At 43.4% G+C, this 14,168-nt stretch overlaps 1 protein-coding gene and 1 long non-coding RNA gene across 9 annotated transcripts in view; one reads left to right on the top strand and one right to left on the bottom strand.

Annotated features, from left to right (window-relative positions):
• Positions 1 to 6,031: 6,031 nt before the first annotated feature.
• Positions 6,032 to 7,838, bottom strand: LOC134155069 (uncharacterized). 2 transcript variants are annotated; one of them, XR_009961418.1, is made up of 3 exons: positions 7,700 to 7,799; positions 7,243 to 7,330; positions 6,032 to 6,819 (listed from the first exon to the last, which is right to left on the bottom strand). It is a non-coding gene; the product is annotated as an uncharacterized LOC134155069 (long non-coding RNA). The 2 variants fall into 2 exon arrangements; XR_009961417.1 differs by lacking the exon at positions 7,243 to 7,330 and having other exon boundaries at positions 7,700 to 7,838.
• The window catches only part of FBXW4 (F-box and WD repeat domain containing 4), a 62,541-nt gene continuing 55,815 nt past the window's right edge, over positions 7,443 to 14,168 (top strand). For 2 of the 7 annotated variants that reach the window (XR_009961416.1, XM_062601836.1), the window contains exon 1: positions 7,444 to 7,833. Coding sequence is in view for 5 of the 7 variants with exons in the window: in XM_062601836.1 (XP_062457820.1) it covers positions 7,583 to 7,833 (251 nt within the window). In the remaining 2 variants the exon portion in view is untranslated. Of the gene's footprint in view, positions 7,834 to 10,567; positions 10,625 to 13,350; positions 13,511 to 14,168 lie in introns of all 7 variants that reach the window. The other 5 variants (XM_062601837.1, XM_062601838.1, XR_009961415.1 and 2 more) reach the window with 5 other exon arrangements.

Here is a 14,168-nt window from a genome sequence, read left to right on the forward strand (position 1 = left end):
GTGTTACAAGGCTCACATCGTGTAAATGGATGAAGAAGCACAGTTACAGGTAAGGAGAATGATCTATGAGAAGCACTGTGATTTGCCGCTCATGAATTACATAGTAGTAAATTCAGTTTCAAGAGCCACAACTGATGTCTGTAAGTCAGATGCCCATCTCCTCTGCAGGGTCATGGGCATCTTGTGCAGCCTGGCTGTTTTGTCCTTTGAGATGCATTTCAATATAATGCTACTAATAATTCAGACATACTAACAATGATAGTAAATCCACTGCAAGCCTGGAGGAAAAGAACAGGACCAAACTTATCACTCATGGCACCCATAAGAGTCAATCCAGAGTGCAAGAGGCTCTTTCTCCTTTCCTGCCTTCCAAGAGCAGAAAGTTTTGCACTCATGGTGGAGCTAAGAGGGCTTGTGCTCTGCTGGGTAGTAAGCTAATTTCACTGGAATCTGCACCCAAAAGTTGCACTAGGCACTAACAGGCTGCAAGGCAGAAAAGGTATTTGAGAATTATGCAAAGCTGCATATCAAGCCAGCACCAGATGTAAATGTTACTGTGATGGTCTTGGACTGTGAGGTCCTGGTTTCTAGCAGTAACAGAAGCATGTGCATGGGGTGGCTTGTGGGTCCTGATGGGAGACGGACAATAGATCAATTTAAGTTCAATTGACAGACCTCCTTTACTGGAGGGGGAGATTTTGACTTGAATCCCTGGAATGTCGGCATTTTCCTTCCCAATCCTCATTTTCAGTTTAAATAGATAGAGTGAAAAGCCTATTTTCATGGCAGGTGGGCTACAGAAGGGAGGTTTTAATGACTCTTTATTCTTGGATTTATAATCTGACACGCTGTACGCACATGTGTTTGTCACAAAACTGTGTGAGGTGCCCACCACCCATTCATGCATTGTCCAGCAGATGTTAAAGCCATCAAGTGTGTTTGCTTCCAGTTCCAAAGGAAAACATTCTCTAGTTTGGGACCTGGGATTTTTTTTTTCTTTAACTGATTTAAACAAACAAACAAAAATAGTCTTGGAGACATAGGACTTACATGATCATAAGAAACCTGTGTAAATGAGGATCTAAGGCCTGTTCCCTGACCCATAAACCAGGTTAGTCATCAGTTGTTCCTGCAGTTTGTTGTTGTCATCGCAAAACCCGAGGTTAGGCTGAGGACTATTTACAAATCACGTGCATTAGCAATACAGGATATCTAAACATACACTTACTGTGTGACAGAGCATTAGTTGCTCCTTATAATAATACCTGAGAGCCTGCAGTCACAACAGAGGTCATGTCATGCGAGGTACTGTGGCAGTGCTTTTTAGCTTAGTACCTTCCCAAAGGGGTTTACAGCTGAAGGTCCCAAATCTACAGCTGAATCTGCTAGGTGGAACTCCTTCACTGCTCCGTTGCAGGACGAGGACCTATGGTGTATGGGCAGGGGGATACCTTATTCTGTAATTTTTTTATATGCATATATGCTTCATTAATAAGATAGAGGGTAAAATTTGCCTGATAGCTTGGCTATATTAGAACTGAATAGAAATAAAGCCTGTTTTTAGAACTATCCGGGTTCCTGTTGCTGCACTATAAATCTCTGCAGATTCTGGATTTCAGTAATGAGAGAAAACAGAATTAACTAGTGAGAAATAAAAAATGTCAGCCTCCTGACTGAGAAATCCTACAGTGCAAGACAGGAGTACTAGTGAAATGTTTCCTCTGGCTGTAGGGGAAGAGAGAAAGAAGTACATTTGTAATTGTTGCAGGTAATTAGGCTCCGTCTTGGTTGCCTGGTCAAGGCAGACCCAAAACTGCTTGTAGGATTAGATTTGCTCACTTTCCTTGAGCAAATTGTTACCTTGTAAGTGATATGACAGCAGAGCATCCTTCAAGAGTAAGGGACCCCTCTGCACCCACAGATGTATGATGGGTCAGGACACTGTCAGACTTGCTCATGGCAGGCTAAGAACTTCATGAAGTAGCCATGTAGGTAAAAGGCAGATGCAAGATAAAACACTATCACAGTCACTGCTACACTGAGGATACTCTTATATTGCTTTATAAATGCTCCAAAAAGTTTTGGAACAACCTGTGGAATTAGTGAAAGCTGAAAATCTTTAGAAACAACTTTGTAAGTCTTCATCTTACTCTCAAAAAAGCCAGTGGGTATTTGAATGTTTAGTTCCTCAGGCTCTAAGTATGAAAGGAAAAAGCCCCTAAAATATCTTCATAGGTAGTCCCTATAAAAGAACAAGATTCAAAAGCATTCCTTCAGGAGATCAAGGACGGTCCAGCCTTTGAAGCCTGGAGGATTGGGAAATTTAAAGATCTTTGTGGCAATCATATTGTGCCATTAGAAATCTACCATTTGGAATTGTAAAGCATTTAAAAGGAATGATTCCAAATTCCACAGCTGTCTGGTGAGTGACAACTTGATGTGGCCTGGGGGGGAGGAAGAAGGTCATTGTTGGGAAAACAGCTAAAATGAACATTTTCTGAACAGATGCTTTAGATAATACTTTGATAAATGAGGTTTAAAACAAATAAAATATTCTGGGTGACTTCCAGAAAATAATACATTAGTAAAACAAACAAACTCCAAAATGCAAAGACAAGAAACAGGTATATGGCTGGTACTTAGCAAATCACAGAGGACTGTTCAAAATAAAATGAACAATAGACAGAGTGCGAATCAGCAAGATGAGACAATTCTGCTGGCTTTGGGAGGTGACAGATATTTTTTATTGCACCGGTTTTGCCAAGCAAGAGAGCTTCTGGAAGGCAAGGCTGCTCATTTTGATACACTAAAATATTTGAGAATCCCTTTTTATTGCCTGTTTTTTCTCTTAACCATTCAAGCAGCTCAGCTGCTGATCAAAATACAAAAGCATTGCATGTGTCTAGCAAGTGGATAATGAAAGCGATTCCCCCAGTTTAGTATCTTTGTCAGCGGAGTGTAACGAGAAAAGTAAACAAACAGCATCACTGGTTACAAACTGATTTATGGAATTGTTTTCGTAATTTTCAGCATAATTATGACTGAAGGTCCTGATGTTGTGGCTGCTGAGAACCTTGTAGGGATCTGGGTGCCCTTAGTACTCATTAAAAGCTCCTTGTAGATGGGATTTGGAAGCACACAGGGTAAGGTCTGTTGGGATTATTTTTAAGGGAAGGTTTTTCCTTGCCCTTTAACAGAATCCATACCAAATAGCTGCTAAACCTGATTTCTTCTGGCAGACCTTTTATGGGTAAAACTAAATCAATATGTATAATTCGGGATAAAAAAAGAGAAAATTTACCCACAAATTCAGCATAACCTTTTAATTTTATCCCCTTTAATCCTTCGATAATTTTTGTGCTTCTCCTGCAGAAAAGCAATTTTGCTAATCACCTTTGTGCCAATCCCTGCATTCCTGACAATAGCGTGAACAGCTTCCATCAAAGTCTTTGATGTGGGAAAGACACACACACACATATAATCTGAAAACAATTCGGCTCCTTGGCTCTCAATGGTGAGCACTCTGCTTTAATAGAGTGCAAGTTCCGTGGAGGTTTCTAATCCTTTCTGCCAAACAGAAGAGACACAGTCAGGTAGCACACCTTATTCAGAAAGTTAAAATAACATGTTACTTGCTCTCAGAGAAAATCAAAACAACTCAAGATCAAAAACAGATTCCGCCAACCCTAACGGGATAGACTTTCTACTCAGGTAACTCTTGATCTAAGTGTGTAACAAGTAACCTGCTTTAATCCCTCAAAGCGATGGTGTTACAGATAAGTACTGTAGTAGCAGAGGAGGTGTCTTAAGTTTCAGAAATACACAAAAGCATTGGTTGGAAGGAAAAACAAAACAAAGAGCTGTCCACATGATTGTGTCTTTAGCTGGAAAGGTGTATTTGAGGGCACTGCAAATAATAAAACCCCTTGAAGACAGGAAAAAAAATAAAAATTGACAGACAGGTATTGAAATGGTGTTTCTTCTGAGCAGGATTTCATTGACTTACACTGTTAAAGCACAAACTTCAGAGGTAAAAGCTCCCCCCAGTTTTTAGCTTAGAAACCTTGCAAGCCATGATACTGGAAGGGTCTACTACGGCAGCACAGAACCCTACCCCATTTTATAAAGGCTCAGAGTGGTTGTGGGCCATGAAGAGATTGGGATCTTTTACTGCAAGATTTGGGAAGGTTACATTATTGATTTTATGATTATACAGCAGCGAGCTCTTGCACTGAGTCCTTTATTAAGAGTATGAACAACGTAATGGAAATAATCATGCTACACATACAGTTTCAGTAATGGTTCAGAATCTTCCTTGGTTCTTTCTCTTGCAGACACCTACACATGCACTTACTTTGGCATTGCTGGGAAGGCTATTGGGTTCTTAGCCTGTGATGCAGAGCTTTGAAAGCTCCACAGCAATAACAGTAGCTGAACCCATGCCTGGGAAGTGTATGCAGTTCCAGGTCCATTTCTCTTTAAAAAAGGGAAAAAAAACCACAACAAACCCCAAACCAAAAACCTAAGAAAATAATGGCATCTGTGTTTTGGACAAAGAATAATTACTGTTACTATATTGTAAGGCAATTATTCACTTTAGAAAACAATGATACATTTAAGTGCAACTTATCATAATTCTTCTTCACATTGATCTGTGTCCCCTGTATGGACCATATTTGACCCTCCCTGTGATTACTGCATGCAAACACACATTTCGTCTTAGTCAGGTATTTCACAGTTGTTTATACCTTGTTTATACAAATTGGAGAGCCTTAAGGCCCCACTTCTACAAACGCACTTGTCCACACTTTAGTCCTAGTGTTCCAGAGGATCACCCTCTATGTGTTACTTTGCACCTAAGTTCCTTCTGGACTACACCAAGGAGTTTCCTTGGTAAAGTGGCACAGCCATAGTCTGGAAACTGGTGTACACTGGAATATGGGAATCACACACTGCAGCGCAACACACGCTATGCAGACGTTGGCTCTGTAGAGTAGCAGAGCCTAAGACCAGAAGGAACCCCTTTGATTGTCTTAGTCCGATATCCTAAGTTAGGATTCACCAGGTCAATTCCTGGTTTATGATTTAGCATTGTGGTCTTGCTAGGCTCTCCCTCTAAGGGAAAATATTCCCAACCAACCAACAAAAAGGCTGGTATTGTTTGTTTTTAATCCAGTAATGGTGAATCTACCATAAATCTTGATAAACTGTTTCAACAGTTAATTTTCTTCACTACAAAAGCATGCTTTATTTATGAATTTGTTTCCCATCGCCTTCTGTCAAGAGATGTTATCTCTTTGTCTGCTAAACAGAAGATCCTGGTATTACCAGATTTTTCTTCCTGTTTCAGTGCTCATAAGGTATGATCACCTCACACCTTAACCTTCTCTTTAGAAAGCTAAACAGACTGAGCACTTTGGGTCTCACTATAAAACATGTTTGACAGTCCTGTAATCATTCTTACCACTCTTCTTTGAAACCCCTCTAGTTTTTCAACATCCTTCTTGAAACGTTGGCTGGACAAATTATTTCCAAAGCAGTCACAACAGAGTCAAAACCAGAGGTGAAAGAACCTCCTGGCTCTTGTTTGTTTCCCAGGACAGCACTAGCCCTTTGGTCACAGCACTGCAGAAGGAGCTCACGTTCAGCTGATTATTCATCTTAATGAAGTCTTTACGGAATTGCAGCTTTGCAGGATAGAGTTACGTCCTTTCAGGGTGACCTACATTCTTTGTTCCTAGATGTGAGCCTTTACATTTGGCTTGACTGAAATACATATGATTTGATTATGCTTAAACTTAACATAGGGTTATGCAGCCACAAGCATCCTTTGCCTCTTGCCCCATGCTTTGTGCCTTCTACAAAGCTTTGTTAATAATGATTTCTGATTTTTTTTTCAGGTTGCTAGTAAGAATATGTGTATTTTTAAATGCTAGTGTAGGGTCCATAAGCTGTCTCCATGGGATTCTACTAGAGAAAGACCAACTTGGTAATAAATCTGTCTTTACAGTAACAACTGAAGATGGAGAAGTTATTCACATTTTAATAATTTAATGTTTCAGAAATTGCTGAAGTCTATTACAAAAGAGTTTAATGTCATCAAAAAGATATTAAGTTAATACAAAACTGCATTCATACCAAGTTTCCATAATCTCATGTTAAGCAAAATTTGTTATATTACCTCTTTTTCAGCTGGCTACTTAAGTTGTGTACCAGATGTGCTGTTACTTCACCTGAGCTCAAATTTAGGTTGAGAAATTTTTAATTACTTGGGCCACCTGATTCACTCATCATAAATGCTGATAGAGCATTTGCTGCCTTCTGGAACTTCCCTGACTTCCAGGGTGTATTGAAACTTGGTGTAAATGGACCACAGCTCCTCAGACAGCAGTTTTGAATCTCTCAAACATGAAGCTTCCCGAGTTGGTGATTTTTATGAATATTTGAGTGCTTGAGATTACATAGACAAGATGACCTTCTGGAAAGGATGCAAGTACTGTCTAAAGGCCTGTATGCTATGGTAACCTCATTATATACTCAGATTTATTTTCCTACTCCACTGCGCAAAAGCAGATGCAGACTGCAGTGGGTAAGTGATACCTGTTCAAAGCATTCTAAGCAGATGATGAACTTATAATTTATCTATTTTTTTAATTTTGAGGGAGAAATTTCCCCAAGCATTTCAAGCTTTTGTAGAGTGGAAAGTACTGTAAGAATGAACAACACAACAGTACTCATATTTTCCTGTTCCACTATCTGTGAAGGGCTACTTTGCCATTTTGGACCAGAATCCTTCTGTGTTGTCAGTACTCCAGGCTCCTGTGGATGGCAACAATGACTCAGTTATTATGAACTGTTCTTTGGGAGGCTGTGCTTGTATATATGTACCCAAACGTGTGAAGTGAGAGCACTTTTCAGATCCTGTCACAGGGAGCCCTGGAAAGCCGAACTGACTGTGTCAAAAGGTACCTGTGAAAAGACAGCCTTAAATCCACTGTAGCAGGGCCTGCCCTTACGTAGGGATACGTGGCCCAGGAATCTGGGAGTGTTTAAAACTGCTGTGCAGCACCAGATGACCCCTGCTGTCACTCTGTGGGTGACAGGCACTCCCGACTGCTTAAGGATAATTAATGAGCATTAATCACCCTGCAGTTCCCCTTCGCAGGAAAGGGTGTAGTGTCTACTAGGGTCGCTCCAGGTGGTGGAGCAGATGCTCTGGTTACCTGCGATCATCGTACTCACCATCGATTATTCACGTTACTAATGAACACGTGGATCAGGCGATGTTACTAATCCCAGCTCGGAAGAATACGGACCCGAGTGCCGGATGCTGCGGGGAGGACATTTGGGCAGGGAGAATCCCAGCGGCTCCCGTTAACGAATTAATTCTCTAACGAGGGTGGGCTCGGCAGCCCTGTGCCCCCTCCCGCCCCGGTAGCCGTCTCCTCCCCCGGAGGGGGGGAGTGACAGCAGCGGCTCCTGCCCCATGTGACTGGGGAGCGGCTGCCCCGTCCATGGCTTGGCCTCCCCCGGGCAGCAGCAGCTCCGGCTCCCGGGGAGGAGGGGCAGGAGCTGCTGCTCCATGGGGAGGAAGGGCAGCCCCCGATCCCCCCAGTCGGAGGGGGGATCCCGGGCCTCCTCCCCCTCCTCCCCGCTTTGGGCCTTACCCGAGGAGCTGCTGCTCCTCATCTGCTCCTACCTGGACGCGCAGGCCTTGGGCCGCCTGGGCCAAGTCTGCCGCCGCCTGTGCTTCCTCAGTAGCCGCGATCTCCTCTGGAGGCGCATAGCCCGTGGCTGCCTCAACTCCGGCTTCACCCAGCTCGGCACCGACCTGTAAGCGCGGCCTTCCCGGCGGAAGGGCGGGGGGAGGCGGCCGCGGCGGCTGGGAAAGGCCGAGGGTCTTGCGGCCTAGTTGGTTGCTAAGGGGCGTTCTGCGCTCCTGGCGTAGTCGCTACGAGGGACTCCCCGCCGCCGTGAGAGGGCGGAGGGAAGGGGAAGCTATTCTCGAAACGCGGCTGCGCTGTCGTTAGTCTGCGCTAAGAGGGGAGGCGAAGGCAGAGGCAGGGGCCGTGGCGCCGGGCCCGCGGTGGGTGCCGCCCCTGGGAGGGGAAGGGACCATGTGTGGTGGGCCCTGACCCCGGCCCTGCCCTGGAGGCTTGAGGGGTTTGTGGTGAGGTGCAGCTTGTTCCCGCAAGGAAGCGGGCGAGGATGGCGGGTGTTTTCTGGGCCCCTAAAGCACCAAGCCCGTGAGTGGCCTGTCAACTACTGGGGCCTGAGGCCTCTTTAGATTGTCTCTGTCTCCCAAACTTCTAACAAGACACTCGGGGGTGAGGGGCTTCAAGCTGGGGCAGTTGGGAGCACGAGGAGATAGAGGGAGCTGTCATGTGCTATCGGGGTGACTACCGTGTGACCATGCACCCTCCCTGTTTCTGAGCAGTGGTCCTTGCCATGTGGTTGAAGACACCTCAGGGAAGAAGCTGCAAGGGAGCAAGGCCTGCACTGGTGTTTTGGGTAAAGGCTTTAGAGTGGGCTTATGTATGTTACTAGGCACAAGAGCCTTCGTGGTAGGGGGCCCCAGGCACACATTTCTTAGATTCTGTTCATGGAGCAGCTTGCAGGTGTAACTGGTGGTGGCTGTTGTAGAGAAGGAGACTCTCAGGCTCTTTGTGGCTTCTGGGCCTTAAAGGCTTGTGGGTAGGGATTGTTACTGGCTTTTTCCCCAGTTCAACAGCACATCACAGGTTGAGAATATGTGTGAGCCCTCTTGGCTTTGCTGTGTGTGACACCAGCATCTTTCTAGATGAAATAGTTTTGGGGCTTGAGCCTTGGCAGTGGTTGATAAAGACCCAGAGATTGCTTTCCTTTCTCAAAATTGCCAGTTTATGAAACGCCACTCGGAGACAGCCACACAATGTGAGCTTTCCTTGATACTTAGAGGATACCGAGAAGTTGTTTATGTTTGAAGCACATATGAATCCCTTCCTATGGTTTCCCTTTAGCTGCTAGCCCAACGTCTTGTCATCCAGTGATTCAGTATTGTTTCCGTAAATACTACGTTGACATGAATTGAAAGATGGGATGTCAGGTTTTGAGCTCTATTTTGCTGTGTCATATTATTATCTCATTAATGGCACAGACTTTAGAGAAATAATTATGGCTTCTGCTAGCAGGACTTTGGTTGTGCTGAAAATCCTTGTGTTGGGTTTTCAGGCCAATTCCGTCTTCACAGCTTGAAAGTTAAGAACAGATTCCTTGGAAGTCAGCAAGAATGAGTGCTGCAGAATGGCTGTGCACTGGACTCTGTCTACTGTGATATATGATTTTGTCTCCTGAGGAAATGAAGTTCTGTATTTTTCATTAAGAATAAGGTGATACTATGCTACTTAAGTTGCAGGAGGGATCAGGTGTACAGCCGAGCAGGTGCAGCATGTATAAGGACCACCACTTCCCCCTGCAGAGGAATGCAGGTCTATAAACAGCTACAGAAGAGGTTTGCTAGGTCAGAGGGTTTAAGTGAAGGGGAGGCTGCTTGAGTATCATAAGCTCCCAGGGATTTCAATGCTGTTAGGTTTGCTATGAACAGGGTTGTTTTTTTTTAGTAATTCTAGGATGTGCTTTTATGCTGGGTCCTATTTTCAAGTTTTCTTTAAACACCTCTAGTACTGAGTGCTGCTTTTAGTATTGGTTAGCACTGCCCTGGTCCTAGGGAGTTCAGTCATGGGTAACTCACAGAGTACTATTACAAGCTGGTTATGCAGGAACCTTGAGATATATCTGGAGGATGAATCCTTCAATTAATTTTAACTTCTTGGAAGGCTCAGATGATCTTCAGTTCTTTGAAATGGCATGCCAGATCTTACTAAGAGTACCTGAAAATCAAGCACTTGCATTCCCTGTGTGGAGTTCCAGCATCTGGGGGCAGTTGCAGGAGTTCTGCTCCAGCAGTGTAGACAGTTCTGGCAACAGATAAAAGACAAAGGCATATTGCTGTATCTTTGGGGTCTGAATAGCTGTACATCTCCAGAAGAACCAGCATGAGTGCATGTGTTGAGTTGTGGTACCGTTGTAAAATTTCTGCTTACCTGAAGAAGAGTTTAGTCTTTGTGGCAGCTTAAAGGTTTTAAATAACCCTGTCTCTTCTATACCACTTGCTCCTCATGCAGATCTCCAAGATCAAGAGCGGTCTTCAAGATTTCTGCTCTTGTAACTGAGATTTGTAGAGAGAGGTTGTGTTTTATTTAACTAGCAAATACGGGTTGGGGAGGGACTGAAGTAAGCTTCTGGGCATGCAGTTTTTCTTCATAGTAATTCTAAGTAAGAACTTGTCAGATTGCTCACTGGAGGTTAGATTTGAGCTGAGTAGGTATTTAAGCTAAAATATCTCTGGGTAAACAGAATGGTGATGAAGATGATGGATAGCTGGACCTTCTTGATAACTGTGCTTTCTTAGTGATACGGCATAAATCTTGAGTTTGTCAAGATTGGCTTTGACTTGCTCAAGAGCTGAAGCTTCTATTGCATATTCTGGATAACGTTGCATGAGGTGAACACTGTTTTTTCCTTTTAGGAGTTTTTTGTGCAATACTGTCCGCAGTTGAGAAAGCAACGGCTGGAACCGTTTATGGTAAATGTACTTAATGAAGTAGCATGCATGGTTCTAACATTAGATCTTAAACTGATGGTCCCTGGGAGGCTGGCAGAAGTTAAAAACTAGCCTAGGGAGTATTCACTGTTTAAAACAAAAAAAAAAACCCCATCTCAGAATAGTTTGATCATTTCTGCTGTTAAATGGCTTCTGATAAGCCATCTGCTAATGCTTTGTAAATAGAGATAAATTTGAGCCTGGAGTGTAAAATAGCTGTGAAACTTACCCCCCACCCCCACTTCTCCATTTTTTTTAAAGGGTGATTAACTTGAAAATGACACCATTCCTTTAAAATGTTGCTTCTATTAGGTGTATCTTCATATAATTGTAGTGAGAAGATGGGAGGGAACAGGCTTTACCTTGTATGTGAAACAACTGTTTGCACAGTCAGCTTGCTTATAAAACTTTTTATGCTGAAATAGAGTGGAAAATTTATTACTGCTTGCAAACTCTTGTGAGCAGCATGGAAAAGAGAAATTGTAGTATACCTGAAATGATTTGATTTTGGTTTTTAAAATTACCTATTTCTCATCCTGACTACGTACCTTTAAATATTGCCAGTTTGGTAATCTCGGGACACAGGTTTAAATAATTTTAAATGGAGTTGCTAATGTTGTCAAAGGAAGATGTGGACTTAATCCCAGACACTGGCTGTTATGCTGAAAAAACATATTCACAACATTGGCAATCTTTCATATTTGCCCTTTCTGGTAGATTCAGCTAATAGGGAGCTGCAGATGCAAGCAAAGTTAAGTATTTAAGGTATTGATTTAACTGTGCACTTGCAGAAGAGGAGAGAAATCGGATTTGATCAATGTTTCCGTATGCTTCATTCCTTTGGGGGGGAGCGATCACTAGGTTCACATGAGTGTGAATTACTGTATGTGAGGGACAGCAGAGCCTGACTTGGAAGGGTTCTCAAAGCACATTCTTAGAGTTAAAAATGTGCCGTTTCTTCTTTGAATCAGCAATAAGTAAATGCTTAATAGGATGCTGTGTCACTATTATGGAAGTATAGAGTGAGTTTAGATGGATGTGGTTCTTGGCACTTGTCCTACAAGTCTCTGTATGTCAGGCTGCCACTTTTTCTGTATAGTCATGTTTATTTAATGTATTGTTAATTTAATTTAATTCCTGTACTGCAACAAGACTTTGTCATGGGGATGGTAAAAAGATAGTCCCTATGCTGAAGATTTTTTGCTTCACTTGGTTGTAAGAGCAGCTGAAGCAAAGAGTTGAGCCCCATCTTTGTGACATAAGGTGAAAGGAGCTTTCTTGTTCCAAAAATGCATGGCAGCATATCACAGAAAAGTTAAGGCTTAAAAATGCCTTCTGCAGCTAAACTGCAGCTGAGCAGTAGCATAAAGGCTTTGGGGTTTTTGGTGAGTATAGTGATATTACAGTTGTGTCTGGTAGCCTGTGTCTATTTTGCCAGCTGTTGTACAGGCCCAGCAAGAGCAGTCTCTACTTGCTGCCTAAATAGCCGGGGTAAACAAGGATTGGGAGGGGAAAAAGAGGCAGAGAGATGTCAACAAGCTGCCCTCTGTGCAGCAGGTCAGTGTCAGAGCCAGGAATAGCAGAGGGTGCTTTAAGTCTTCGTGCAGTGCCTGCCTGCTGGACCACCTTGGACTGAAGAAATCGGAGAGGCAAAGAGCTCATTGCAAGGTGGTTCTTTATTTAAAGCATGGAAGAAAGGAATAAGGTTGCAGCTGGCCTAAACTTATTTCCCCTTAGTTACAAAGGAATTTTAGAGGTCAACTTAAAAGTTGCAGCCTAAATAGCCTGGCAGTATGCTCTTTGTAATATATTAATAGCTGTTGTCAAAATAGAGAAATGTTTCACTGGATGTCTTCTCTCTCTGTCTCCTGTCCTGCCTTGCCCACTAGGAACGTGGTATATTTTCCAGTTCAGAGAAACAGATTCATTAACTTACGAATTTATCATCTTTGAGTATTTAAGAGCTTGTGCAAGCAATTCTGTGAGTTAATAAAAGCTGTATTTTCTCCAGATCTTGGAAAAATATATACACCTGCAGGAGCAGGAAATGGCCAATCTATGCAAGTCAAATCCTAATGCAAACTGCAGCAATCACAAGAGACCTCTGCCTCCAGTGCTGGCGGGGGAGGGAGTGTGAATGCCTGTAAAGCTGCTTCAGTTTCCTTCATCTTTTAAAACTTGTTTTACCAAGGTTTCATTACTTCATCAGAAATGGAGTAGGCAATGAACTGGTGCAGATGATGCAAAGGGGAATACTCTGGGGAGGATATTGCAATAACAGCAAAATCCTGGAAGAGGGCACACAGCTATTGCTTTGTGCTGGAAAAGTCAGTGGTTTTTAGAAACTCCCATAATGTTTGTTCCTATTCTGTTTTCAGCTGTTAGTTCTGGGCAAGTCAGATCTGCCAGGACACCTCCCTAGTATTGAAACTACTGCTCCTTGTTCTGGGAATGTGAATTTTTTTGTGGGAGTTTCTTAAAGCCTGACTACCTTTCCCTTAAAATCTTAACGATTTCAAAGTGGAGGAAGAATTTTATCTAGTTCAGGGCTTAAAAAATGTGTGTTGTGCTTGCTGCTATTATCCCTGTAACATGTGTAAGTGAGCTAGCTGTGGATTATTTCATTCTATCCAAGTACTACCCTGACAGTCTGCTCTTTCAAATGAGAGTATATGTGACAACCATTGAGCACCTGCAGATTTCCTCAGGTCTTCCCAGGGCCATGCCTTTTTGGAAGCAGCCCAGATTTCATCTCCAAAAAGCCTACATAAGTTCCTGTTAGAGGCCAAACCCTGCCTGGAGTTTCCAGTCGTGATCCCATCACGACCACTTGTAGGGGAGAAGGCATTTGATGGCAGAATGGTCTGGGTAAGCCTTGGTGATGGTGTTTTTTTGGGAAGCCTATGTGAAGGCGTGTATGTCTGCATGTACAGATTTTTTTCCGCATCTGTGATTCTGATTAGAGTTTTTGGCTTCCTCATGCAGCTGAATCATTCACCAGAGCTTGAGGTGTAGAGGTAAATCTGCACAGACTGGTGACATCTAATTGAATGTAGACGCACTAGAGGAGGCAAGAAACAGCAAGAGAAGTCTGCAGAGTTGTTTGAATCCATGTCAGGTAGGAAGGAGGGGAGCACAGGAGGCAGACTGAACCTGGCAGTAGGCTAAGTATGGGTCACGTGCTAAAGGAATTCAGGTGGAATTTTTGTTGTGGAAGAGTCTTTTTGAAAGCTGGCTGACTTGTTGAGGACAGCAACAGGAGCTCCTGACAGAAATAGCTTTTCCCTCTCGGCTGTCTGTTGGTGGCCTGTGACTTGTAACTGCACTGAGACCCTGCCACTCAACAGGTGTGTCCCCATTACACAAATAAGTGCAGTTGGTCCCTGCGTTAGCCATCCCTGCCACAGGGCCAAGGTTGAAACTGGGGCTTAGCTACTGTGACCTATTTGCTTCTCTCTATGACCTTTCCAGTCAGGCCTAAGGCAGACTGGTGACAGCTTTTATGCACACAGCAGATTTTGTCCAC

Source organism: Pezoporus occidentalis, unplaced genomic scaffold (assembly GCF_034315485.1).
Source record: "Pezoporus occidentalis ecotype Australia unplaced genomic scaffold, CSIRO_AGI_Poc_V1 ctg73, whole genome shotgun sequence".
Lineage (NCBI taxonomy): Eukaryota > Metazoa > Chordata > Aves > Psittaciformes > Psittacidae > Pezoporus > Pezoporus occidentalis.